We start from the raw sequence: 25,430 nt of genomic DNA, 5'->3' as shown, positions 1-25,430 counted from the left end.
TTTGCTATGTTTACACTTTCCAACCAATGTCCATCAGCAAGAAGGACACGATGAACATACTAGTAGACAGTCGACGACTAACAGTACACCAGAGACTAAAGAAAAAACAGGGTCACGCCTGAGCCCCCATTTTCCAATAAGCTGGTATCCATTGTCGTCTGGCCTATCTTGTCGCGATGTTATCGGCGCTGTTTTTTTAGTTCATTTCCCCGTATCCATTAACCACAATGACGTCAGTCTCCGCCAGGGCGCTGACACGCATTTATAACCAAGGCACTCGCCGCGTCTCAAGGAATACCCAACCCACCCTTTTCGTCAAGCTCACTCTCACTTTTGCTGAGCTACATAATTGATTGTCCACGATGGCTTGGTCGATAGCACTTCCCCGAGAGGTCTTTACCTCGCCAATCCTTTCTGTCACAGCTCCTACCACGGTCGGGATGTTAGTCGGTTATCTGGTCAACCGTGAGTCGCACCTGAAAAGACTAATAATAAAGGGACCGATCACGTTAAAACTCTATACAGGCTCAGGAAAAACTAAGCGAACCTACAAATCACTTCAAAAGCCGACCTTCTATCCGCCGGCATGGCTATTCGCACCAATGTGGACCGTCCTCTACGGGGCCATGGGATACGCCGCTCACCACGCGACAGTGGCCGGATATAGCGCTCTGACCTCCTCCACCGCTGCACAGAGCTTGGGTACGAATTGGCAAACGCTTTACACATCACAGCTAGTGCTCAACTACCTCTGGATGCCCCTCTTCTTTGGGATCCGTCGCCCTGCCTGGGCATTGGCGGATATGTTGCTGTTGGGAGGGAACGTGGCAGCTCTGATGCAGACCTGGTGGAAGACGGATCGCACGGCCTTTTGGCTCATGGTCCCCTACGCGGGGTGGCTAGCATTTGCGACGTATCTCAATGCCGGTGTGGGAGTATTGAATAAGTGGACCATTGGAGAAAAGCCGAAGGATCAGTAAATAGACGTCGTGGTTCTGTATTTTTACCAATCTGATATTTGCGTCTTTCATGACTGCGTTTCTCGCTGTATCTTCTACCTCCAGGCTACATCTATTTCTACGTATCAGCTATGCAATGCCAGGCAAGGCCAAAACAAGAATGGATGATGTGCTATGCTAAACCTCAAGTAACCTAGACTCCCAGTGACTCATTCTATTGCCCTCTACATATTCAGAAAAAATTGACAAGTGCTGCACTTTTTCCTCAAATTCTGCTATCGTCTCGGCGGCACGCCGCCCATCGAACTCGCGCTGATAACTATCCAAAGCCCTTTCAGCCGTGGTCCGGAGGATCTTATCCGTGGTGCCCACTCTCGCGGTCAATAGGCAAATCAGCATATAAAAGGACCCCAAGGGACGAAAGGCCACCTGACTGTCCGACAAAAGGACGATCTCCTGCGCGAAGTAAGTCGATTCGACAGGGAGTACAGGGTCGTCTGGGTCCAGCGCCCGGGCCAGGCAGTTCAGGATAATGGCCACGGTAAGACCAAGTCCATACATGCGTTGATACTGCGCATGAAGGAGTGTGCACATACGATACATAGACCCGGTGGCAAGCGGCGTCTCGACCGAAGTTGTTCTGGCTTGTAATGCCGTCAGAACTCCCTGGTAGCTCTCATAGAGGTCCCGAGCTTCCTGCCGTAGTGACTCAAACCCAGCATCACCCGGCATGGTCGCTGCAATGCGTTCTCGAATCCCGGGGACTCGTGCAAGACAGCGCATCATCTGCCCGTCCGGCGTGCCCGCATCGAGATCGCTTTCCACCAGGCTTTCGTACTCCTCGCCGCTAAGGTCGATGCTGTTGACGAATAGACCTTCAAAGAGCTGTTGTTCGATTCAGTAATCATCCCCTGCTTTTGGATCATGGCAGCCATACCACAGGCCCGCGCAACGTCAGGAGTAGCTTTGCCTCGAAGTCATCTCGGGGCCGGAAATTCTTCCGTGCCTTCAGAATCTGTGCAGCCCCCTCTGCATGGCCCGATTGGATTTTACCATGGCCGGGTAGAAATCCCTGTCCATTGTCAGTAACAACCCCATCCCATAGTACGGGGAATTGTGAACCTGGCAGAGCAAGAGTATCGTGACCGCGCATAACGTGTCGGTGCTAGCCGCCTTGACCGGGTCATCCAGATAGGCATGAAGGGTATTTAACGCACGACCGTACTTACTGAGGGCCTGGACAGAGAGCTTCCGCGTGACGCAGAAATCCGAATGCATAGATATCACTGCATCCGCGGCGGTGTCCAGGGCCTCGTTTGTGCCCAGTCGAGGCGGCACATCTCGCAAAAAGCCCCCATACATCCAGACAAGATTCCATCGGATGTCCGTCGACGGGTGTATAGCTCGCACAAAGGCTTGACTCAATACTGTCAGGGCATTGCTTGGGTGTGGGGAGACCCGGCACACTTCTGTACGTTCCTTGTCGCTGCTAGAACTTGTCTGGTCCTTTGAACACTGTTCTTTAAGCTTTCCCTTCTTTACCATTATCGGGATGGTGTACTCCTGTTGGAACTTGAATCTCCGCTGTCCGGATCCAACACATGGTATGTTTAATCGCAGACATCGTGAACAGGTTGGTTGCTTCTCATCGCACTAGAACCAAGACATAAGCCACTGATGGTATACCGGGAGATATATTCACTCCATACCTTTTTCTTCTGGCGACGACAGCCTTCACACGCCCGTCCTGATGGTACTCCAGGCATGGTGTTCGCTGTCAGCGGCGCATCGTTGGGGAATACGGCTATCGGGCTGATAAGATATAGCAGATGCCAAGCCTTGGGCCGTCGCTTGGCAAGGCTGAGATTGAGGCTGTGAGCGTGAGCACTTTTCAGCTCGATAGTCGGTAAGATTTAAGGATCAGCCATGGGTTGAACGTTGGCCAATAGTACTGTCCACGGGGCAAAATAACAAGAACAAGCCAAGTCGAGGGATTTTTCCATTTTCTAAATTTTGCGTATAATTGGTCACCGTCTAAATGATACTTGAGATTCTTCATACATGAGCCGGGGTATTTTATTCCACAAATAATCCACAAGATGCCATACGTTCAGGGATAAAAAAAATTGAAAATGAAAATGGGAGGAAGAGAAGAAAAAATGAATTGGGTAAAAAGAAACAGACGCTGGAAAAGCAAAGAATAAATAAAACAAATATATGAATCCAAAGAAAAGAAGATCACCAAATCACGGCAGGTCCCGTCAAGTGTAGAGAGTGATGGCTCAGGCAGTGACAGCGACAGTGGTGTTCCGCGTATGCTGCAAGTATGCGTAATACATAAACGACACACCCGTGAGCATCAGTTCGTCCATAGCAACTCCACTGGTCGCCGGCGGGATCAGAATGTCCAATTGACCCAGCTTGCGCATGGAGAAAGAGGAATGCGGCTTGAACCGGGCTACAGTGACGTTGTTTTGGTCCACACATTCAAAGTTGAGGAACTTCCATGCACTGGTGTCCTTCCATGTAAAATACGTGTTAGGGAACGCCAGCGACTCATATGAGGTTGCGTTCTTCATGGTGCCGCGCACACGAAGATGAATGTCACGGCCGTGAAGCTTGATATCAATTTCTGGCTTTAGAGCCCGAAGATGCACCGTGGCGATGGTATGGTTCGTGGTGGCATTCTTGAATTCCATCTGTGGGTTTCTGCTGTGCAGGTCGGCCGTATAGAGCAACGAGCCTTGCCCAAGATCACTGATAGCAAGATGTCTAGATGTCCAACTGGAGAACTCGACTTTCAGGGAGCGCACTGCATTTTGGGTGTGATGCGGCTGTGGAGGGTACTGAGGGTTGCCCATCATTGGTTGCTGATAGGGCTGGGGAGGGTATCCATATGGCGGATTTCCTGGCATCGGCTGAAACTGTCCAGGGTATGGAGGAGGTACTGGTGCAGAGTGGCTAGGATGGTACTGCTGTTGCTGGGACATTTTATACTTGTGAGATGAGTAAATCGGGTGCGAGAACCCTCTGGTTTTCTCATCGGTGGGATAAGATGACATGGTGTTCTGTTGTAGAATGTAGAGTATTGAAAGGATCTGGACAATGAAAAAAGGTTGATTGTGATAGTTTGGTAGCGTAGAAGAGTGATTGTAGATTGAAGATGCACTTGAGACCGTCGTCTTTCTCCATGTTTATATCTACTTTGGGGTCGAATCTCACCCTACAGCGACGCTAACCTTTTTTGGCGCTACTCAGCGCTCCAACGCGAGGACAGACTCTGATTGGTCACTGATCCCGTGGCTTAGATCCATATCTTCCGTCTGATTGGCCCTATGGACGCTAAGCATGCATTCTGATCTTTTTTTATCCCCATTCGGACAGGGTTCCCCTCAGCCACCTGTCACGTTGAGCCCTATGACGCGGTGGAGGGCGATGCACTATCACACCATAGAGGATAACAAAGACCTCTCACTTAGTTTGTCTGTCGCTAGCTCAATCAAGCACGGAATCCCAATAAGACCCTGGCCAGTTGGAACAGACCTAACAGGGCTAGAAGTCTACAGCGTAGGAAAGCACAATCATGCTTCATGTCTACCATAGTCTCTAGCTGCATAGGACGGGGATATGAATGCATTGACTTACAATAAAATAATAGCGGAACACGAGGCGCTCTGCTATGAAACACGCTGTTATCCTTACCAGACCGCTGAAGCAAGACCAACATTCCAAGGCACAGTGTTCCAGAGCTTCTCGAGAGTACGCCCCACAGGGCGGCAAGCTCCGCCCTCAACCCCTTAGTGGGCTGGATCCAGAAGTCAAGACTGACAGTCGCAAATCCACAGTTCGAGACCGTCTCACTAGGATTCCTTGTTTTTTTTTTTGACTCTCCGTTATCACCTTTCCTGCATACTCCAGAGTACAACAATCTGGTGGTGTAGGAATGACCACATGTTTGTCGTGTTTGTCGTGTTTGTCCTTTGTGAGGCATCCTAGTCCGAAACTGGCTTAGACTCAACAAAGTCTTGTCTGTTTAGTAACCACGGGTTCAACTGGGGTTCAACCCAACCCCATCCAGACATATTTAATGGCGTTGTCTGTACTCCGCAGCCCATGAGAGATCGGCGGGGAGAGGATGGGGCGTCTTCTTCCCTGGCATTCATTTCCTTAACATTCACGCTATCACTTTGGGCACTTTTGGACTTCCCATTAGCATTTTGCTCATCAAACTCACATGTTCGTTCCACCACTTGCAGGGGGGATATATATATCTCTCTTCTACGGTGCAACTCAATTTATTTAGCACAATATGGAGGACATATTCCTGTTCGGGACTTTTGAATCAATATTCGTGAATAACCCCCCTTTGGAGTATAAAAAGGCATGAAAAGACTGTAGAAGGCAGTTCTCTTGAAACTGGATCGCTCTGGTTCCGCAACGACTGCATTGCGACATTTTGTCAAGACGTAAACAACAAGGGTAGGAACTAGTCGACGTGCGGAATCATGCTGTCTATGCATTTACGTCCATACGGCACTTTTGTCTCATGGGCGAAACTCACATTCTTCGATCGAGATCGACTCGAGACACTTACAGCTTACATCGGTATGCGCATACCAGATGCACCAAAGGTCTCCGAGCGACTCGTCTACCTGTTGGAGACGCTAATTTCAAAGATACATGAATTACTACGTCGAAACTCAAAGCATTGATGGTGAATACGCCCAAGCAACGCAACTGTTGTCATGAATGGCAATAAAGTACAGTGGGTAAAAAGTTACACGTGTTTGAGAACGCAAAACAGTTGGATATAGACTGAAAGGAATGAGCCCAGGTCAAGGCAGTGAAGTCATTGTAGACAATAGTCGCTCACAAGAAGATCATGCCAAAACCTGCCACCATCGCCGTCACCAAGTAGGCCCCGATTTGCCAAGCACCAGCCTGAACCGATCGAGGTGCTACCATGAGCCCAGCAGCAGAGTCCGATGTGGTGGAGCTGCTACTGTGACTACCGCTGCCACTACCACTGCCAGTGCCACTACCGGTTGGCTTCGACGAGACTGTACCGGTACCAGCAGAACCGGCCAGTCCCAGCAGCGACAAGCAGGTGCCTGTGGGCTTGATCGCCTTTTTGGTGGAGGCGGCTCTCTTGAAGTCGCACGCCGAAGCCCGGTTTTCCTTGCTCTGTTGCTGGTAATATTGGTTGAGGACAAACGAGAGTTGCTGCCGGGCACTGCACATGCCGTAGGCACCGAACTTTCCTTTAATTGCATCACGGGCCAGCCCATCACAGACACCTTCATTGCCGCAGATCATTCCGAAAAGTTTTCCATACTCCTGTTCCGACACTGAGTCCTTGACAACGCATGTGAGACCTTCTTCCATACACCCGCAGAGATCGGCATTGGGGGCTGGTGGAAGGTCTTGGGCGTTGGCCTGCCAATCGTCCCCAACCTTGGGGCAGGTTCGCGCACTGGCAGTCGGGCGGTAGTCGGCACTTTTCACACCCGTTGCGGTCGCCTTCTGAATTTGAGACGACAAACTGTTGAAGTCCGACATGGTGTTGATTTTCGACTTATCCAGGGTGACCAGGCCATAGTCGTTATCCTCCTGGAAGTACATGTACACGATGCCGCCGCTCCAGACATCATTCATTTGGTCGCTATAGAGCACTGGAACATCATCAAATGGCCGAGGTCGAGGATTGTTGCATCCGTATTCCGAGAAGAAGGCGGGAACGGGGTAATTGGAAAATTCCTTGGTACGTTCCTCGTAGCCAGACTCCTTGAAGGAAGACTTCCCACACCATTCATAGATATTGTAGCCGAACATATCAATCTGGCTGTCCTTGTCTCCACAGACCAGGTAATCTGCGACCTCGGCACGAACTGACTGATCGTCATCGGTAGAGTATCCGATTGCTAATGAGTCGCGGTACTTCTTCTGCTTGATGTAGGCCTTCATATCTCGGACTGCTGCCCTGACGAAGGCAATGGCTGCCGTGTTCTCCTTGGCATTGGCAACCTCATTTCCGGTGAAAAATCCAATAACATTGTCATACTTTGCGAATGCGTCAATCACATTTGTATACCGCTTGTAGAGATCAAGATCCCATTTGGGGTTTCCCCGCTCGATGGATTCGGTCGGAGAGGAGAGGTCAGAGATGAGGTAGATGCCGGCATCAGCGAGCATTTTCATGCACTCATCGTGGTTTTTGGATGGGTCGACGGCATATGTCCGAATCACATTGGTGCGCAGCTTGGTGAAATATGGGATGTCACGCTTGCAAGCCGATGGATCCGCAAGGGGGTCGGAATATTTCGTGTCGCCTGTGCCCGTGTGTTCCTCTAATGATGGCAATTTTGGTTAAGGAGACAGCATGAAGCACACAGAGAGGGAGGAGTCACGTACGCTGGTAAGCAATGCCGCGAATGAAGCTGAGAATCAACCAATCAGTAGGAGCCGAAGCATCCAAGGTGGAACTGTGTACTTACAATTGGGTGCCATTGTTGCTGTAGAAAAATTTGGATCCCTAACAGGCGCGGCTGTCAGCAGTAGTACGAGAGTCGCAATCGTCCGTTTCGCGCCCACCTTCGCGACAATAGTTGGCATACCAGCCAGAGCTGTTCCCAACACAGTGCCCAGTACAACGATGGAGAGCTTCATGATGAAACAGTGTTGTCGTAGAGTAGTAAGAACGGTAAACCAGAGCAGTTCACGGTAATGATTGTTGTACGGAAAGTCCGGGGGTTGTTACCCTGCGATGGCCGGGGGTAATATGAAAGACGAAGTGAGATGAGGTGAATGGTGATAGGAAGGAGACAAAAGAACCAGATCACACAAGCAACAAGAGGCTGATAGTGAACCCACATCCAATTATGAATAAACCACCAGGAAGGAAGGAACTACTGGACGAACTAAACAATTGTCGTGGTCGGCAAGACCAAGTGAGAGAGAAGGGAAACAAACTCAAAGAGGGCTACAACAGGTCACATTATCTGACAGACCCCAAAAGCGATGGTCATTGTCGGGTTTGAATCTATGTTCCACGTCTAACCATGTCAACCAGGGCGACTTTGGTATATTTCACCCCTCTCGATTTCTGTATGGAGCGTGATGGAGAGTTTCTATACATCCAAGGGTTTTTACTACAACTGTAGTAATTGAAAGGACCACTCCTAAGGAGCCCTACGCACAATCCTCTTTTTCTGTCAAGGGTGGCACTTGCTAGAACCTTTTAGTCTTGCCCAATGCCAAACTGTCCAAGTCGCTGGGCTTACATGGCTATTTTCTGTATTCGGGTCGGGATCGGTGGAAAGATTGATATCCTGACCGGTGGCTTGAGTGTTGGAAAGTACCACAGCAAGATTAGCAATAGTCTAGTAATAGTTTTCCTCGCCCTCTTTTCTGTTTCCTCAATCATTTTCCGTCGGTCGCATGTTACACGGAGAGGTTCTGACACCTCATCGTCGCAATTCTAAATGTCGTACGAAGACATCCTGTTATCTGATTGTTTGGAGAATTCTGACACAAGTGCAGGCAAGGATATTGTCCAACTTCCATTTATCCCCACAATGTAAGCACTACCGTCGGGTTTGATGTTTGACAGTAGCCTATGAATGATCAAAATGGCACGATTGAGGTTACATTAGTCCTTGGTCTCTTCCCTAAAGAGATCTTTGTCTGGCAGTTATTGGAAGAGTGGCAGCGGCATCGTTCCTACAGTTTCCGGAATAGTGTGAACAACATCTTTTCCGTAATTTTGCCCAGAGCCATTAACACCTCACTTCCTGAACGAAGAAGATCCAGGATCACCGCTTCTGGGAAACGACGTGACCGTGGTTCTATGCCCGTCAGCTTTCATTTGACTCGAGCCAGTTGATATGGTCGCCCTTACGATATTTAGGATTAGGATCTTATCTACCTGTCAGAAGAACGCACCTTCATTCCGTATCCATTTAGCACTCAAAACGATCCGCATTCCGACGGCAATATAGATGAAACCGAAGCTAGCGTTGGGGGCGGAAGTACTACTAGTACTAGGGCAGGGCTGGATAGGACGACTACTAGTAGCATAGTAATAGGCTGCACTGAATAACGTGTCACTTCCCGGCATATCAGATCCAAGGAAGTTTTTCTGTAGTACTACACACTGAGGCAATAGCCGATTCATGGTATCCGGAGGGCGGCTCTTCGGCTAGTATATGGAAGTGTATGTGAAATTCACGGCTGGTAAAACAGTCACCTATCTATAGCTATCTACAGAGCGACGCTGCCCTACATGAATGTTCCACAAGGCATTGAATGAATCGTCCGAATATGATGGTTATGTTATCTGTACACCTACGCGGACCAAAAAGAGCAATTCCGCGATGGACTTTAAGCGTCAGTGCATGTCACCGGTGCGAGGTCATGCGTGCATACAGGCTTATTTGGTCACACTTTCCCGAGCTTAGATGCGCCCTATTTTATCCTACTGGGAGAGGAAATGTGCTTGAAGGATGGAAATAACTGAAAACAGAAATGAGATACAGAGCGCAGAAGTATCCAGTGATAAAATAGTGTTGAATGCTGCCGAGGTGCCAATGTTGATTGGCACAGTAAATATAGTGACGAGGAAAGGGACTGGATAGGAACCCTGTAGCTCAGCTAGTTGTGGGTAAAAAAGTCGGAGAACGGGGACCTTTCTCCTGGGTAAATGTCTAGGCAGATTGACTAACAGAGCGCAGGATCTTGAAGGTGGAAGAGGAATATAGGACCTGGCGAGTAGTATGGGAAGTATTATTGCGTTTCCTGCCGCCCTAGACTTGGTCTAGGCATGGAAGGTCTGACTGATGGAATGCCCCGTTGGTGGCTGACCTCCAGCTTCGTAGTTTTCTATTACATATAACAAGGTAATTGCAAAAGCGAAGGTCAGAATTTCATTCACTATCACCATCCGAGTCATAGACCGCGGGATCTCTCGACTGTTTCTTCATAGCGGCACCTGCATCGATTCTATAGCGTCCTTCACAGGGGTCACTTGCAATGGCATTGTTTCTGGTGTGTTTGATTTGAGTTGTCCTTGATTGACCCAGCTTCTTGAAGCGTTTACCGTGTCCAACGTCGGGATACTGTCCAATATATTTCAACATTCCCAAGGCAACCGGAAATGATGTACGCGGATATTGGAGCCTGAAAGATGATCATGGTGCAGCAATCTAGCTTCATGCTGTCCACCCGGTTTGGGGAAGATGAAAGGCACAAGTTCCTCTAGGCTATAGGAGCTGCAGTGAACGATTGTGTTCGTTATTACCAGGCTGTCACCGAAGGCCATGTCAACTGCACCAAAGCGAAGAAAGTACAAAGATGTCTAAGCGGTGTGAATCGAAGATCTTGAAGACTCTTTAAGAATTGTAAACTTTCTGTTGTGAAGCTGAGAGACAAGAAGTTGTCGGTTGCAGAAACCTGAACACGTAAAAAGGTAGATTTGCTCGCTATTGGAAGCCTGAGGCATCGATGTTGCCAAAGGACGAAACGAAAAAGAAATTCCGGTGCGGGGAATCGAACCCCGATCTCCTGTGTGAAAGACAGGTATGATAGCCGTTACACTACACCGGATCTTGTTATTAAAAGCTGCTCAATTATGCATTATGTCTATTTAAAAGAGCATCAGAACATCGACGGAATACAACTTGACGCCGATATAAACTGGTGAGATTCAGTATCAATGCTTCTATATTTTTTCTTGCTGAATGATTCGAAGCGATTTAGTCTTCTGTCTTCCTTCAAATTAAGGCTTATCTTGTTCTTGGGTCCTTCTCTATGTATGAAGTGCTATGGTTGAAAGGCTCTAAGAGTCTGTACTACTTGAAATATATAGTGTTGAGAGTGGAGAGGTCAAGACGACCTTAGCGCCATAGGGTTCGGGTCAAATAGGATTTACATTTCTATTTCTTTTTCGTTTTCTTTTCTTTCAATGCCCTGGGAAAAGAGCTCATTGAAGCACTGTGAAGGCCACAGGCTTTGCCATGTGGATTGAGATTTTTCGAATATACATACACTTTACAAATACTCTTCTCCCTCAGAATGTATAGGGCTTACTGACTGATAGGGTCGCCGCTCACTCTACATTCGTAGTTATGAAAGATAGTTCCCTGATGTACATACTGCCAAAGTTGCATTAAGCGTTCTTAGCGATGTAATCTATTATTCTAGTTTCCAGAATATTGATCCAGGACAATACGTGTACACCTAGATGCTGGAACAACCCCCTCAATTCCCCGTAACCGTAGTAAGACATGTCGATGTACCGAGTCGCGGATAACCTCCTCATCGGACATCGTTCGTGAGTTGTTACTCGCGGTGGCGATATATGCTGAACTTAGAGCTGAATGGTGAGGCAGTTCAGGAGTCCCTGGAGATGTGAAGTTAGCATCTATTTCACGAACTAAGTCGAAAGGAAGTCACGCACAATGCCATTGCTCTCGCAGCAGGCGACCTGGTTGTTGCAGCTGCCAAGAAGAGCTAATATGGGATTAGCGATGAACATAGATGTCTTTCTACCAAGGTTCAAAGCTTACGAAGGCAGAGTGCCGGCAGGATGTTGAGGTTCAGTCCCTGGGTGAGACCGGAGCAGCACTTGGATTCCTGGTTAGAGCTGCACTGGGAACCAGAGTCAGAACCACCAGAGCCGCCCGAGTCACCACCATCACAGCTGTCACAGGGAGCAGCGGCGACAGCAGTAGCGACAGCCAGAAGGGCGATAACAGGGCGGAATTGCATTTTGGTAGAGGAGGACTTGGACGTGAAAGCGGACGAGAGGCGTAGAAGTCTTTGTTGCTTAAGAAAGAGGAAGAAGCGGACAAGTGACCTGTGTGTCTGATGAAGAAAGGATAGAATCAAGCAGGATGGTACGCAGTATTTATAGCCTCTCCGGGGTTAGACAGATGCCTGTGGTATACCATTTGCGTTTTGCTTGACTCGATGCATCTCTACTGCTTGAACCAGTATATTGCCATTCCAGGTACCGATTCCTCGCCCACGGGCACAAAAGTACAATAGGTGGTCAAACTGTTGCAGGGAAACATGCCACTCTAAGAGGCCTAGAACCTGGTGGGTCAGCACATTGGATGCCTCCAGTTGGCTGATCACTTGAGCACCCCGGACGGATGTTTTACTTCCACCCAGAACCTGCATGAGCTAAATATCAGATCGTGCTCTTGCATTGGCTCGATGCATGTTTGGCACCTGCTCCCCGTCAATCTGGGGGAGGTCACCACTGCCCTCGTGTTGACTAATTCCCACCATGCGCTTCGCCCCTGGAGGCAACCCGAGCTGCAAGAAGTGGACTCAGGGGCTACCTGCACCTATAGAATGTCCCGAGGACTTCAGACTGAAAACAGACAGCTTCGTACCAATGTTGAGCCCCGTGAAGAGGATTCGATCAAGTTACAAAGCGTCACTCGGATCTCATGTCCTATATCGTGTTTCTTACATAACGTATACACAATACCCAAGCAAATCCATCATTACAGCATCTCTGGTGTCCCACCGTCTGCTAAAGTTACGCTTCCTGACTAGGTATGTCATCGTAAATGACTAATATATGCAGTAAAAACAGGAAATCGCCAATTACTGCCATAGGCTGTAGCAGGAGAGCGCTTCAAGGATTTACAATTCGTCGAGTTCAGTTTTGCAACCTGCAGGTAGCCGGCTTGATGGATGGGTTGGAGTGCCCCAGCAGCACTCAAGACACGAACAGCAGACTGGTCACCTGGCTTGACGTATAGGATCGACAGTATATACACTAATCAGGAAGCGCTAAGCGTAAACTAGCCCAGGCCCACTCTTCGGGGGATTGGGGATGGGGGTTGCTTCCTATGGGCTGTTCATACAGCCGGCCCTTACCAGTGCAATTAAACAACAACCCCGGGTAGGCTTCTCCTTTCTGTAATGCAGCCTGTGGAAATTGGTTCAGTTTAGAAATCGCACTGTGGCCAACGGTTTCTGGTTTTTGCACAACCTCACCGAAATTCCTACCATGCCAAGATGCTTAGGAACCAGGAATCCCTGTCGGTAATAGAACGCTGAAGCGCCAGGCAGGTCCACATATGCGGAGATAGCTCCAACTGACCTTGTTTTGCCAGCTGAACAAATAGGGATGGATATATTTAGCGACCCAATGAAGTCATCGTGAGTCAAAAAATCGATAGCGTCCAATTGAGCTGACTTCGGGATTTGAGATTCTCCTGGCAGACATGCTTCATTGATCGTCCCTCGAATCAGAGATCATAACTCGGGGGAATCGCACCCTAGCCACTGAAAGAACACAAAGGTGAACATTGCAGATCGAACTACCTATTGAGTCACGGTGTTAATGCCGCCCGATTATAATACGCTCTACGTACGTTGGGGAATTTGCAGTCACATCTGTAGCCTTAAGATAGAACACCTGGATCGTATGTTGCTGTGTTTCCACAACAGAAGTTTGAAATCGGTCGGAATAGTTTGATGAGGAACAGCCACAAGCAGCCACAGAATCGCCTCACGTAGAGACCGTAGTGAGGCTATCAAGCGGGCTTGGCCCGAAAGGTGAATCATTTGGGATCCCGTGTCTATGGATGCATGTATCCATCCTAAACACGAGGAAAGATATGAGTCGTTTGTTCTGCCTGTTCATAGATAGTTGTTTGCTGTTTTATTAGCTCTGTAAGGAAATGAAGATCTACATTGCTTGTCTCAAGACACCGGGGCGGATGTCGTCCGGAAAGCGTCTCCCCGAAAAGATTACAGCAAGATTTGCATCGGTGTGTTGAGCACCTTCCATGAATATAATCTTATGTTGGGGAAGGGGTCCTGTCATAGGTATCTGATCGACACGATAGGAACACTGAGAGTGGTCAACGCTATGCTAGTGCAATAGCCCGTATTGTTATATCCTGGGAATAACCCTAGCTCTGTGGTACTGTCAATGCTTATCACCGTGTCTTCCCAGGCCTCGATGCTACTACCCAATGTGCGGTGTGATACGTTCACCGCAGTGTTTGCCAATGTATATGTGGACAGTTCTCCACTGCGCGAGTAAGGGAAGAGGCGCTGCTCCATGCTATCAGCTTATATTAAGGCATTATAAGGGGCCAGCCTCATAAATTGACCCCTGAGGCTGGAGACCGTTCCTGATAAGTTTTTCTTGCAGAAAGTTAGCACGACTTTAAGATCTGGGTAGATAGGTCCCAGGTACGGAGTTAACAGGAAATATGTTTGAGTTGCTTTAACTAATTCCTCTGTCTTGCTTTCTTTTCACTTGCTTCTCTAGGAATGCTTCGCTCTTTAGGATATCTTTCGTTCCAAACATTCATCGATCTGGGAGTCCTGTATAAATTCTCACTCGATAACAACATCAACCCCCGAGTGAAAGTTTGCATCCCGTATCGTTCTACACTTTACCCTGATTGTGTGGTAAGCAGTAGCCAAGCAACCGGGCGAGTATTACGTCAAACCACACACTTCTGCAGTACGGCGAAATAAAGTAGATTATTACGAGGGGCGCGTATATGTCAACGGTAGTACAGGACTTATGAGAGTCAAGCATGATACTGAGCCCCCGTGTAAAGCCCGGATTCCAAGATTGTCATGTGGTGGACGATGGATCCACGGAAACCCTTCGACGCGATCTCCACAATCCACTGCTACAGGAAAGCCTCCGAGTCAATGGCCTCTAATATAGCTATTTGCATATTTGGACGGTTCATCGATTGAAAAGGTTGGTATATTACCAAGTTTCAAAGACCTGAACCAGGCTACAGTGCGCCAAAGCGTCCAGCCATGACGTAGCCATATAAATCATGAGACTTATGTTCTCATGAAAAACAACCCAGGAGAATCATGAAGCAAAGTCCCATACGCCTGTGTAGAGACATCTCACCTAGTACTCAAGGCCCTGTAACGGCATGAGAACCGCCACGACCTGAAAGCAAAATTTCAATTCTCGTCCATTCCTCTCAGTATGGTAGCCCGCATGAAGCAGCAGCACGTTCTTCTGACAGGCGCGAACGGCTTTATCGCATCCCACATTTTGTCTATATTGCTGGAGGTAATATGCCGCTTAATCCAGGAGAGACGTCCTGGCTGACTCTAACAGCGTGGATATGCCGTCACCGCAACCGTCCGGTCACAGGAGAAAGCAGCCGCCATTATCAGAACACACCCATCGTGGGAGGGCAGAATCACATTTGCAATAGTTCCTGACTTTACGGGGAGGAAGCCATTTAATGAACTCTTCAGGAATGCAGAAGTACCTTTCGTCTTCGTGATTCACGCAGCGTCGTCGGTCACGCTTCAGGCAGATGACATGCAGAAGAGCGTAATTGAGCCTGCTGTACTGGGGTGAGAAAGATGCTCCCCTAATCTGCGAAGTATCTGGACGACATTAACATAGATAGAGTCACCGAGCTCCTCGAGAGTGCTCACCGATATGGTGGAATAGACTTGAAGCGGTTCGTCTTTCTGAGTAGTGTCGTCACAGTCTTGAATTCATTTCAGGATATCGCGCGACCGGGGCGTCCATATACAGAAGACGACTGGAACCATGTGAGGATATGACACTGATATGTTGCCCTCAGTAAGCAGGAACTAATGAATACGGAAGGTCACTGCACAGCAGGCATTGGAGCGTCGTGATGCAGCATTAGGATATACAGTCTCTAAGATCCAGAGCGAAAGGGCAGCATGGGAGTTTATGAAAACGAACTCCCCTGCTTTCGACCTCACCACTATGAACCCACATTTCACCACAGGGCCGATGATCCATCCGATCTCGGGTACAAGCTCCATCAATGCAACGAACTATCTTGTGATTGCGAGCCTTATTGATGGTGTCCACAAAGACGGCCTTTCAAATGTGCGCTTTCCGCATTATAACTTTGTATGTGTCCACATAATCTGCGTTTACCATCCGACGCGCTGATGACAGGGAGGTTGATGTCCGTGACGTCGCTAGAAGCCATGTAGATGCCCTGACAAACCCTGCGGCAGCTGGTCGACGAGTTCTTCTTGTTTCTGAACTCACGACTCCCCAACTAGTACTCAATATTATTCGGAAACATTTCCCGGCCCTCAGAGAAAGGGTCCCGGAAGGCAATCCTGCGCAAACTCTGCCAGATGGGGTCCGTCCAACCGACTGGGACACGCGCATTAGCCAGGATATCTTGGCCAAGGGAGCTGTCGACGGGCAATGGAGTTATATCAGTCTTGAGAAAAGTGTTCTTGATACGGTGCAGTGCATGTTTGATAACAACTTAATATAAATGCATGTCTGGGAGTTAGGAGTACGTCAATTTGACCACAATTCTCATCCATAAGCTGTCTCATGCCTCCAATTCACAATCTGTAGAGTAGCATACGGTGTCTCGGTTACTGACCTGCGGTGAAATAATGTTTATCAATACCACGAAAGGTTTTTAATGTTCTAGTGGCATGGCTGCTTATGATATGTAGTATATTTCTTGCTTCTACTTGCCCACATAGATCTCACCAAGGTAAAAGAACCGTCTAACCTTTCCACCTCCGATTACGATTCTTATCAAGCGTAGTTCGATTTGATTATAGTAACGTTCTTCAATCATGGGTTCATAGGAAGGTTCTGGAGGGAGGTTGCGAGATTTCCACGTCATGGAGCCGTTCTCAGCAACTTGAAGTTACTGAAGAAATATGGCATGCTTAGGTCATTGGCACGTACAGTCCTGGTATTAAAAATGACCACTCATAAAATCCCCTCATGGCAGCCTGTTAGTCTTCGGTGTGATTTACCCACCATGTTGCTTGACCTGTACCTGTGTCTTGTTCTGATATTTATCCTGGGTCTGTTGGGGGTGCACTACGTGGCGGGATATGCTAAGCGCTGGCATCTCCATGATATCCCAGGACCCACTATCGCTGGCTTCAGCAGGATCTGGCTGATTCTGCAGGTTCGCCAGGGGCATCGCTCCCTCGTCGTTCACGATCTTCACACACGCTACGGCAAGATAGTCCGCCTGGCTCCGAACCATATCTCCGTCGCAGACGAGTCAGCCATTCAAGCCATATATGGGCATGGCAATGGATTCCTCAAAAGGTGAGTCTACTGAAAGTGACCTATGCTTGTGGATAATCTGACAAGGCTTATCACAGTGGCTTTTATAATGCATTCCTGAATGTCGATTGGAGCGTATTCACTACGCGTAGTCGTGCCGAGCACACTCGCAAGCGCAAGATCGTCTCCCACGCGTTCAGTGCGAGATCGCTAGCCCAAGTCGAGCAATACGCGCATAACAATATGGAGCTTCTGGTCAGACAATGGCGCAAGATGATTGATTCACAAGCAGGTTCAGACGCTCGACATGCAGTGATTGATGCCCGGCCATGGTGCAATTATTTAACCTTTGATATCATCGGTGACTTGGCATTCGGTGCACCGTTTGGAATGCTAGAGAGGGGGGATGATACCGTGTCTATGCGGAGAGGGCCAAATAATCTAGAGGTCACCCTCAACGCCGTGGAAGTCCTAAATCATCGCAGTGATGTCTCTGCCACACTTGGGATTTGCCCGGATCTTATTCCCTACGCCAAGTGGTTGCCTGATCCCTTCTTCCGTCAAGGTGCGGAGCTATCGCCGACTTGGCTGATGTAGCTAGAGCGACAGTTGACAGGCGTCTTGATATGGAAGTGTCCATGGCAGAGAAACGTGGGGATCTTCTTGCTCATTTGATAGATGCTGAAGACCAGGCTGGTGCAAAATTGGGTCATCGCGAGCTCACCGGCGAGGCGGTGACCCTGATCGCAGCTGGGTCCGATACCAGTTCTAGCACGTTATGCGCCCTCTTGTACTGGGTCTCAAGCACACCACGTGTTCTGTGGAAGCTACAGCTTGCTTTGGATGCAGCCATCCCTGCTGAAGTTGATGTCCCATATCTGGCAATGGTGAAGAAAATCACTTAGTAAGTTAAAGCCGCTTATTTTTGGCTTAAGCCATTTCCTACTCCGAATATCAAAGCTTTCTCGAAAGATGAGCCAACTATACACTGGATAACTGCTAACGGCCCAGTCTTCAATGGGTTATCTGGGAGACGCTCCGCATCCATAGCACCTTTGGCCAAGGTCTTCCACGCCAGGTTCCTCCTGACAAAGGGCCCGTCGAGATATGCGGACACACTTTCTATCCGGGTGACGTTCTCTCCGTCCCTGGATATACTATGCATCATGCAGTGGACATTTGGGGTGCCGATGTGGAGGATTTCGTTCCAGAGCGTTGGGACCCATGCCGCCTCACCCAAAGGCAGAAGGAGTCATTCATTCCTTTTAGTCATGGTCCTCGCGCCTGCATTGGCCGCAACCTGGCTGAGATGGAGCTGTTTGTGGCATGCGCGACCTTATTCCGGTTGTTTGATATCCGCGTGGAGCGACAAGGGCCCTTGGAAGTTTGGGAGGGATGGCTCCGTAAGCCTGTCAGCTTGCAGGTTGGTATAAGGCATAGGTATCCTGATGCCCGGTCATTTTAAGATCGTGAACTGTCTGCATGTGGTATGTAGCTGAGGAGGGATTTCCCTACGATTCCAGGCTACGGCAGGCTTTCGGGTATGACTAGAATTCTACATGAGTTTCGTAAGGAATGAATCTAAAACATCGATGTTTGACCACGTTTCTATGTGCGCAAATCATAAATGAAGCTTGTGATTTTGCTTTTGCTTTTAGAGGTAGGATGTAACACATCATTTTACAATATCTATGAGAAGCACTTCCCCTCTCGAAATATGGTATCGTTGTATATATAGTCATCAAAATTCAAGTTTAGAAGCCTTACAGAGTAACATATAACAGGTTTGTATAAGCATGGACATTTGACAGGAGGAGATCGCTCAGGTATTCCATATCGCTTACATAGCAACTTAACTCCGGGAATAACCCGGAGAGCCTTCTTCAAGAGGACTGTTTCGCAATCAGATCTAACCAAGCTGCCAACCGATACCCAGCTTTCGCGATCAGTTCCTCAAAGACTGGTTGGGATTTGTCGTAATACTTGCCGGACAGGTCCGTTGAGTTAATGTAAGCCAGGCCGTCGTTCAAAACTGTACTGCAGACGTAGGTATTGGCGTCAGCTGCCCAGATCATTGATGTTGCCACAGGGTCTTTGATATCGATTCCGTTTGTCCAGGAGTCTTTCTTAGACGAATAGGCACCGGTCTTGATGCGCTCAGTCAGGATATCGGCATAGGACTTTGCGACGGACAAACTATAACCCCCTGCGGCTTCCTCAGGCATGTTGCTATCCCAGATATGATGGAGATTGGTTGCCTCTCCATTATACGTCACATCGATACCGTTACCACCGGCCTCGAGGTTCTCATCATGGAGGGGTTGGTGAGTGTCACCGATGATCTGCAACGTTAGAAAATTGGATCAAAACGGTCAAGGGACGTGACAAACATGAACAATGAATTTCAAGGCATTTGACGCCCCCGAGCCAGTGGGAGATTGCAACAGAATATTGGTCTAGGTATAAATTAGCTTCTTCTATCTTGGCTAAACGCAAAGCCACTCACATAATTTTGAATCGCGCTAATACTGCACCCAGCACTGCCACAATCCCGATCGTAATCAACTCCACAGCTCTTCGGTGGGTTATCTTGCGCGTCAATAAAATGATAGGGCTTGGAGAACGCTCCGGCGGCGGTATACTTGTACGAATCGGCCCACGTCGCGACGTTGGCCAAGTAGGAGGTGGAGTCATCGCCCAGAATCTTTTGACAGAAGGACTCAGTTGAAGAAGCAACGAAGCTCTGGGCAATGTAGGCCACCGTCTCGTGACCCAAGTTGCCCCAGCCATGACTGAACTGGGCCAGTGCCAATGTAGCCGCTGTGATGGAGAGTAAGCGCGGCATGATCGAAGAATGGGCTGAATACTACACTGAGAATGGATACTAAGGTCCTCACGGCTGCTTTCTGGTGCATGCTATATATAACTAGCCCTTTAGCAAAAGCCCCTCGTATTTCCTCGGCTGTTTAATGTAACTCTGCAATCAAAACATTGACCAATCGATAATCCAGTTACGGTCTCCACAACTCTGCATATATTCTTCCTGAATTTCTTTCCCGTCGGGCTTCCGCTAGCTTATCTGCCCATATGATCGTGTCCGAGCCTCGTATTGGCTGAAGTCAGTGGGGATTCCTGAGTTAGTCCCTTGTCGATCAACGGAACGTGTCTTATTATCTGGTAGATATCGGTCCAATTTCCAGGCCTGCCGGCATTTCTGCTTCCCCCGCAGGTTAATGTCCACCGATAACAGGCCGGCGTCTCAGTTTGATGCCTTGATATTATTATAAATGCCTTCTTAGTGGTCGGACCGGACGCTAGATTAATCTGAGGCTTCGGCAACAGGAAGCTTATGATTGCGATGAATATTGAATCGTCTTGAGCTAACATGTGCTCCGTTGATATGTTCGTAGCCATCTAGAAATATAGCGGAGATCTATTGACATAACATCTGTTTACAGTAGCATTTTAGCCGATTTAGTTCATTTTTAAAGGCAAGATTGAAAGGCCTTATGGTTTCAGAGACCGACACACAGCCAAACGGCCCATTAAGAGCAGCGTCGCATGAATCGATGGTGTCCTGCCCATGGGCCGCTGGATGTAATTCATGAAATAGTGAAACCAAGAGTAAGTGGTGGGTGGCCGCGCATCTAGTTCCTCCCTCATAATCCCCCCCTAATGTTATTGAAATAAACTTGACTTTGTGAGTGGTACAGGCTCAACTAGTCAAAGCATATGATGTTTCAAATACATGCATTCTTGGATTGCCAGCATATCAGTCTCTCTTAATTTCAAGCCGCTTAACGCTCCTCAGTCCCCCAAAGCTCACTGCTACAGAGGCAAACCCCAGTGCACAGTTGTACGACCATCCGGCCTTGTATTTCTTTAAAAAGACGTTTGCACTTTCGGCATGATGGGTCTGCGAGGTGATTTGACGTGCAATGAGTGCCGATGTGGCTATCCCAACACCCTTCCCAACCTGAGCTAGCATGTTAAAGACGCCGCCGGCCAGCGCCTGCATCTTGACTGGGAATGAGTCTGTCATAACAAGGTTTGCGATCGTATAAATTAGATCAGCTCCTAACGGATTCAGAGCCATGGTTTGGAAGACACCCTGGCCCGTCGACGCCGCGTAAGATTGCGAGCAGGAGCGGGGCGATACCACTCGCAAGATATCCGGCGGGCACCGCGATCGAGGGCTTCAAAATATGGGAGTGAAATGCCGATCGCGGCGTTCATCAACAGGCCACGCACCGGTGCCGGCATGAAATACAAAGACGCCGTCAAAGTCGATGTGCCGCGAGCGTCTTGGAGGTACAAGGCTGTGAGCTGCTCACTCGCATTGAGGGTGCCCCAGACAAGAAACACGGTAATGCAAACAGCCATAAACGGCACGTTGGTCCAAAGCGAGTTTGGAATCAGTGCCGGACGACTGGGTCGAACTTGTCGCCGCATCCACAAGGCAAATACAAGTATGAGTGCCAGTGCCGAGCAATGGAGGACAAGGTTGAGCGGCTGACGCATACTCTGATCCGCATCTGAGCCGGTAGCGACGGCTAGTTCGTAGGAGAGAAGCGCAAGGCAAGCACTAATCAGCAAAGCGCCAACCCAATCGATATCTCGGTGCAGACGCGCGAGGATGCCTTCCCCAGCGGACCACCATCCACGCTGTTTAGAATTACCCACAGTGCCAGGGCCAGCAACGCGCTGTTGAGCATTGCGGAAACATAAAATCCCCAGCGCCGGCTAATTGTGTCCGAAAACACGACACCCAGCGCCAGGCCCAATCCAAAACCAACCGCCTGACCACCCCCCATGGCTGCGAAAGCATTGCTGCGGCGATGTGGGCTGCTATTGGCAGGAAAGACGTGAGCCAAAACGCCGACAGCACTTGGCTGGCAGAAAGGTGCGGCGAGGCCCGCAATCACTCACAGCGCGATCAGTTGCGTTCCTGCCGCTGATAGTCCAGCGCCCAGGGCGCTCGCGGTCTGAAGCAATCCACCAAGCAGACACGCGCGCCGACACCCCAACATATCAGCTGCAGCACCACAAGGAAGCAGCATACAGCCACAGGCGAGTGCAAATGCTGCGGTTGGCCTGAGCTGGAGCGCTGAAGGAATGTGGAGGTCAGCCACAATGACTGGAATGCACACAGTGAGCAGCCCAACAAGCAGATTGCCGATACCGGTGATACAAGTAATGCTGGTGATGATAGCGACCGTTTGGGTAATTGGAACAAGTACTTTGGCTTCCTCAACCCCATCAAGGGAGAGCATACCGGCCGGGCCTTGATCTGTAGCTGGGGTTGGTTGTGCTGGCGGAGAGGTAGAGCGAGCGATGCCCGTGGAGCCCCTATGAGCATCTAACATGATCGCTTTGCAACAAATAGAGTTTCCTGATAGTTAGAGAAACTTATTCAGTATACCCCTGGAACATTCAGATATTTGATGGGGCGATATCATAAGGAATAGTCAAGTCACTCCGTAGAGGCTGTTGAACATGTGGCAGGACAGTGTCTCGGTTAAACGTTTTAACAGGCCGTGGTTTTTGATACTCACGAACTGGTAACCTTCCCCCATCTGGCCTTATATAAACAATCCCCGTCGCACCAGCTGTGGATGGCTCTCACAATTCCCAGAAAATAATAAATCAAGAGAGTAGAGTGGTATTCTCCAGTTCGTGGCTTTTCCAAGTATACGTATGCATGCCGATAAGCTTGTAGACAAACAGATGCCTAGTGATGCCATGACGATCTCTGTTCCCAGTATCAGGGTACATGTCTGCTGCAGGGTGCTGGTTTGAACAAATATCAACATTAGGCGACTTTCATAATGTATTCAAACGGGAGGGAATCATACTGCTACTCAATGGGCACCCTATGATTGCATGAGGCTGCGCGCTCTTTGCACATATCGCAGCAGGCATGTATGATGTTTCAGGGCGGAAACAAGGTGTCACTATGGCTCATGGTTTTCTTAAGCTGCCTCAGAGACTTGAGGTAGTGGGCAAATGTTGGCCATCGTAGAAGATGCTGGATCCAAGCCGCAAGACCATGCATGCACAGTGGCACTATATGGTGAACAGGTACAAGACTCGATGAATCGAGCACATGCGTAGCACTTACACATGTGCAATCAAAGCCTAGGGAAGTTGATGCCATATAGGATAAAAGCGAAGAACACATGCCTTAGCAGATCTGAGCATCGAGCAGGGTGATTTAATCAGCGAGATGCATGAACAATCGCTCTACACCCTCGGGAAAAGATGATAACACGATGTAACCATGTTATGACGGCACTAAAGATGGGTGCTCTCTTACACTCGCCATAGAAATTAAATGCAAGACGGGGAAGATGCACCGTAATGCCTTATCCGGAGATGGATTTCTCAGTCCTCAAGACCGCGACTTCGTACATGTAGGAAACCCACATGAAATATGCGTTCTAGAGAAACTAATGATTTCACTATCACAGGCCTTGCACCTACAACCTGTCAATGGTAAGAGATAACAGTCTAAGTGGACCCTTTCCCACTGATTACCCGCCTCTGTAACCTGGACCGAAGGGCACTGCACATAGTTCTTGAGACTTCTGACCTCATGTAGAAGACACGCCGGCCCGCTACCCAAATTGAAGGTTATACGAAGTGTCATCTCGGATTTTCCCTTGGCAGAACTTGACCTCGTATTGCGTCAATTGTGTCAACTGTGACATTTCTAAATCTCTCACGGTGAAGTGGCCTGTGTTGCTGTTAGTAATTCGGAGGCGTACCTGTTATGTTTAACAAGCAAGAACCAAAAGAAAGCCATGATCAGGAATCATATCCTACTAGAAAACGGCATACAGGAGGACGGCAGAATGGGAATGAGAAAGGTATCTTCAGCGGGGAATTCCCCGAGGATCGCCTTCTGCATGCTATTTTTAGCATCAAGGGTCTACCACCTTGACGATCATCTTGGCATACACAAGCACTGCAGAAGCGCCACGATGATAGGCTTTACGAGCCACGAAGGTAACCCAAGATTCTTCAAGAAGTCTTGGCATACTACCTATGCTCGTACCTGAACTTTTATCCGGAATTTACTATTATTGGATACGATTCTTCCGTGATTCATGGACTGTGCAGGGCCAATAGGCCGCTAAAGCTTATCCGAGGCTCATTTCACATTTGGACAAGAGTATGGTCGGTGGACTTCAGATATTGCAGATCCTGATGCCGTCTATCGTATCGCGAGGGATCTTCTCTATTCTCCAATCATACGTCGAGAGCTTTAATGATATTCGTGTTGAGACTCGTAAAGAAAGGTAAAGAGCTTCTTGGCGAGAGGGGACGAAATGCATCAGGTTCACAAGCAGACACAGAGAATGTGCCGAACTATACAGCAGAATGGGGGCGGAGCAAGATGTAGTCTGCTGAGTACGAAAAGACCTTGTCCAAAACGACAACCCATGACAGTCATAACAGTCCTTCGCGAATATAAAAGATGGGCCATCTCCTGTCATGTAGCTCTTCTCAGAATCATCAACAATCTCCCACAAGCATCATATCCACTACCTTGTCTACACCTTACGGCTGCTAGTCATTTATCAACATGAAGAACATCTTCGTTGCTACCTTGGGTCTCTTCGCTGCAGTTTCGTCTGCCTTGCCCTACACCACTCCTGTCAATGACAACCCTATCTCTGCTCTGCAGGCGCGTGCGACGACATGCTCGGCCAAGGCTACCGATAACCTCATCTTCAAGGTCTCCATCAAGACCTTCCAGAAGGCGCGCAAGGCCAAGAACCCCTCCAAGTGCAACTGGTCATCGGACAACTGCTCCAAGTCGCCTGATAAGCCTGATGGATACAACTTCATCCCCAGCTGCCAGAGACACGATTTCGGGTACCGCAACACCAAGAAGCAGAAGCGCTTCACCAAGGCCATGAAGAAGCGTATTGACGACAACTTCAAGAAGGATCTCTACAAGTACTGCAGCCAATTCTCTGGCTGGAGCTCATGGAAGGGAGTCGAGTGCCGTCGCCTTGCGGACATCTACTATGCTGCTGTCCGCCACTTTGGAAAGCGCGATGAGGAGATCGAGTTTGACCCTGAAGTTGAGTTCGAGAAGCGTGATGAGGTGGCTGATGTCCAGCCTGACGAATTCGACAACTTTGACGGTTCCGAAGTTGACCCTGATATTGAGGGCCAGGTCATCCCCGATGTTCTCGAAAATGATGGAGTGGATGTGGAAAACCTTGACGATATTGAGAACCTTTAAGTCTTCGGCTTTTGTTCTCGACTTTGCGAATGGGTAGTTTGGATTCCGCCGGAAGCCAATGGAGGAGGGACACCAACGCATGTTTTGTCACTTTTTGGATTACCTGCTTTGTGAATCACTGTTTTGAGGCCTGATGTTGTAAATATTGGATTTGTTCAATGCT

The 25,430-nt window shown here is 48.8% G+C and overlaps 8 protein-coding genes across 8 annotated transcripts; 3 read left to right on the top strand and 5 right to left on the bottom strand.

The window, feature by feature from the left end:
- Positions 1-200: 200 nt before the first annotated feature.
- On the top strand, positions 201-1,070 carry ANOM_002709 (TspO/MBR family protein; the record flags this gene model as incomplete). The annotated part of the gene is made up of 2 exons (XM_015547966.1): positions 201-465; positions 526-1,070. Coding segments are annotated over 2 exons (567 nt in total), but the record flags the coding sequence as incomplete, so codon positions are not given.
- A 66-nt stretch (positions 1,071-1,136) lies between these two features.
- On the bottom strand, positions 1,137-4,021 carry ANOM_002708 (uncharacterized protein; the record flags this gene model as incomplete). Its single annotated transcript, XM_015547965.1, has 5 exons — positions 1,137-1,844; positions 1,897-2,031; positions 2,082-2,612; positions 2,669-2,831; positions 3,303-4,021. The coding sequence occupies 5 exons, from the start codon at positions 4,019-4,021 to the stop codon at positions 1,137-1,139; spliced, it is 2,256 nt and encodes a 751-aa protein (XP_015409455.1).
- A 1,807-nt stretch (positions 4,022-5,828) lies between these two features.
- ANOM_002707 (glycoside hydrolase family 72 protein) lies at positions 5,829-7,625 on the bottom strand (the record flags this gene model as incomplete). Its single annotated transcript, XM_015547964.1, has 4 exons — positions 5,829-7,306; positions 7,371-7,396; positions 7,454-7,491; positions 7,551-7,625. The coding sequence occupies 4 exons, from the start codon at positions 7,623-7,625 to the stop codon at positions 5,829-5,831; spliced, it is 1,617 nt and encodes a 538-aa protein (XP_015409482.1).
- Positions 7,626-11,152: 3,527 nt separating this feature from the next.
- ANOM_002706 (uncharacterized protein) lies at positions 11,153-11,723 on the bottom strand (the record flags this gene model as incomplete). Its single annotated transcript, XM_015547963.1, has 3 exons — positions 11,153-11,355; positions 11,409-11,465; positions 11,522-11,723. The coding sequence occupies 3 exons, from the start codon at positions 11,721-11,723 to the stop codon at positions 11,153-11,155; spliced, it is 462 nt and encodes a 153-aa protein (XP_015409456.1).
- A 3,235-nt stretch (positions 11,724-14,958) lies between these two features.
- Positions 14,959-18,475, top strand: ANOM_002705 (uncharacterized protein; the record flags this gene model as incomplete). Its single annotated transcript, XM_015547962.1, has 9 exons — positions 14,959-15,033; positions 15,082-15,326; positions 15,383-15,530; positions 15,589-15,864; positions 15,917-16,218; positions 16,663-17,052; positions 17,109-17,575; positions 17,620-17,914; positions 18,022-18,475. 9 exons carry the CDS (start codon positions 14,959-14,961, stop codon positions 18,473-18,475), a joined length of 2,652 nt encoding a protein of 883 aa, XP_015409483.1.
- A 418-nt stretch (positions 18,476-18,893) lies between these two features.
- ANOM_002704 (S1/P1 nuclease) lies at positions 18,894-19,855 on the bottom strand (the record flags this gene model as incomplete). Its single annotated transcript, XM_015547961.1, has 3 exons — positions 18,894-19,352; positions 19,401-19,466; positions 19,517-19,855. The coding sequence occupies 3 exons, from the start codon at positions 19,853-19,855 to the stop codon at positions 18,894-18,896; spliced, it is 864 nt and encodes a 287-aa protein (XP_015409454.1).
- Positions 19,856-20,782: 927 nt separating this feature from the next.
- Positions 20,783-22,376, bottom strand: ANOM_002703 (uncharacterized protein; the record flags this gene model as incomplete). Its single annotated transcript, XM_015547960.1, has 4 exons — positions 20,783-21,087; positions 21,135-21,714; positions 21,774-21,858; positions 21,940-22,376. 4 exons carry the CDS (start codon positions 22,374-22,376, stop codon positions 20,783-20,785), a joined length of 1,407 nt encoding a protein of 468 aa, XP_015409451.1.
- A 2,222-nt stretch (positions 22,377-24,598) lies between these two features.
- ANOM_002702 (phospholipase) lies at positions 24,599-25,267 on the top strand (the record flags this gene model as incomplete). The annotated part of the gene is made up of 1 exon (XM_015547959.1): positions 24,599-25,267. The coding sequence occupies one exon, from the start codon at positions 24,599-24,601 to the stop codon at positions 25,265-25,267; it is 669 nt and encodes a 222-aa protein (XP_015409450.1).
- Between the last annotated feature and the right edge of the window lie 163 nt (positions 25,268-25,430).

Source organism: Aspergillus nomiae, assembly GCF_001204775.2.
Source record: "Aspergillus nomiae NRRL 13137 chromosome Unknown contig00050, whole genome shotgun sequence".
NCBI classification, from domain to species: Eukaryota; Fungi; Ascomycota; class Eurotiomycetes; order Eurotiales; family Aspergillaceae; genus Aspergillus; species Aspergillus nomiae.
Note: the sequence above shows the minus strand (reverse complement) of the source record. Positions and strands in the feature narration are given on the sequence as shown.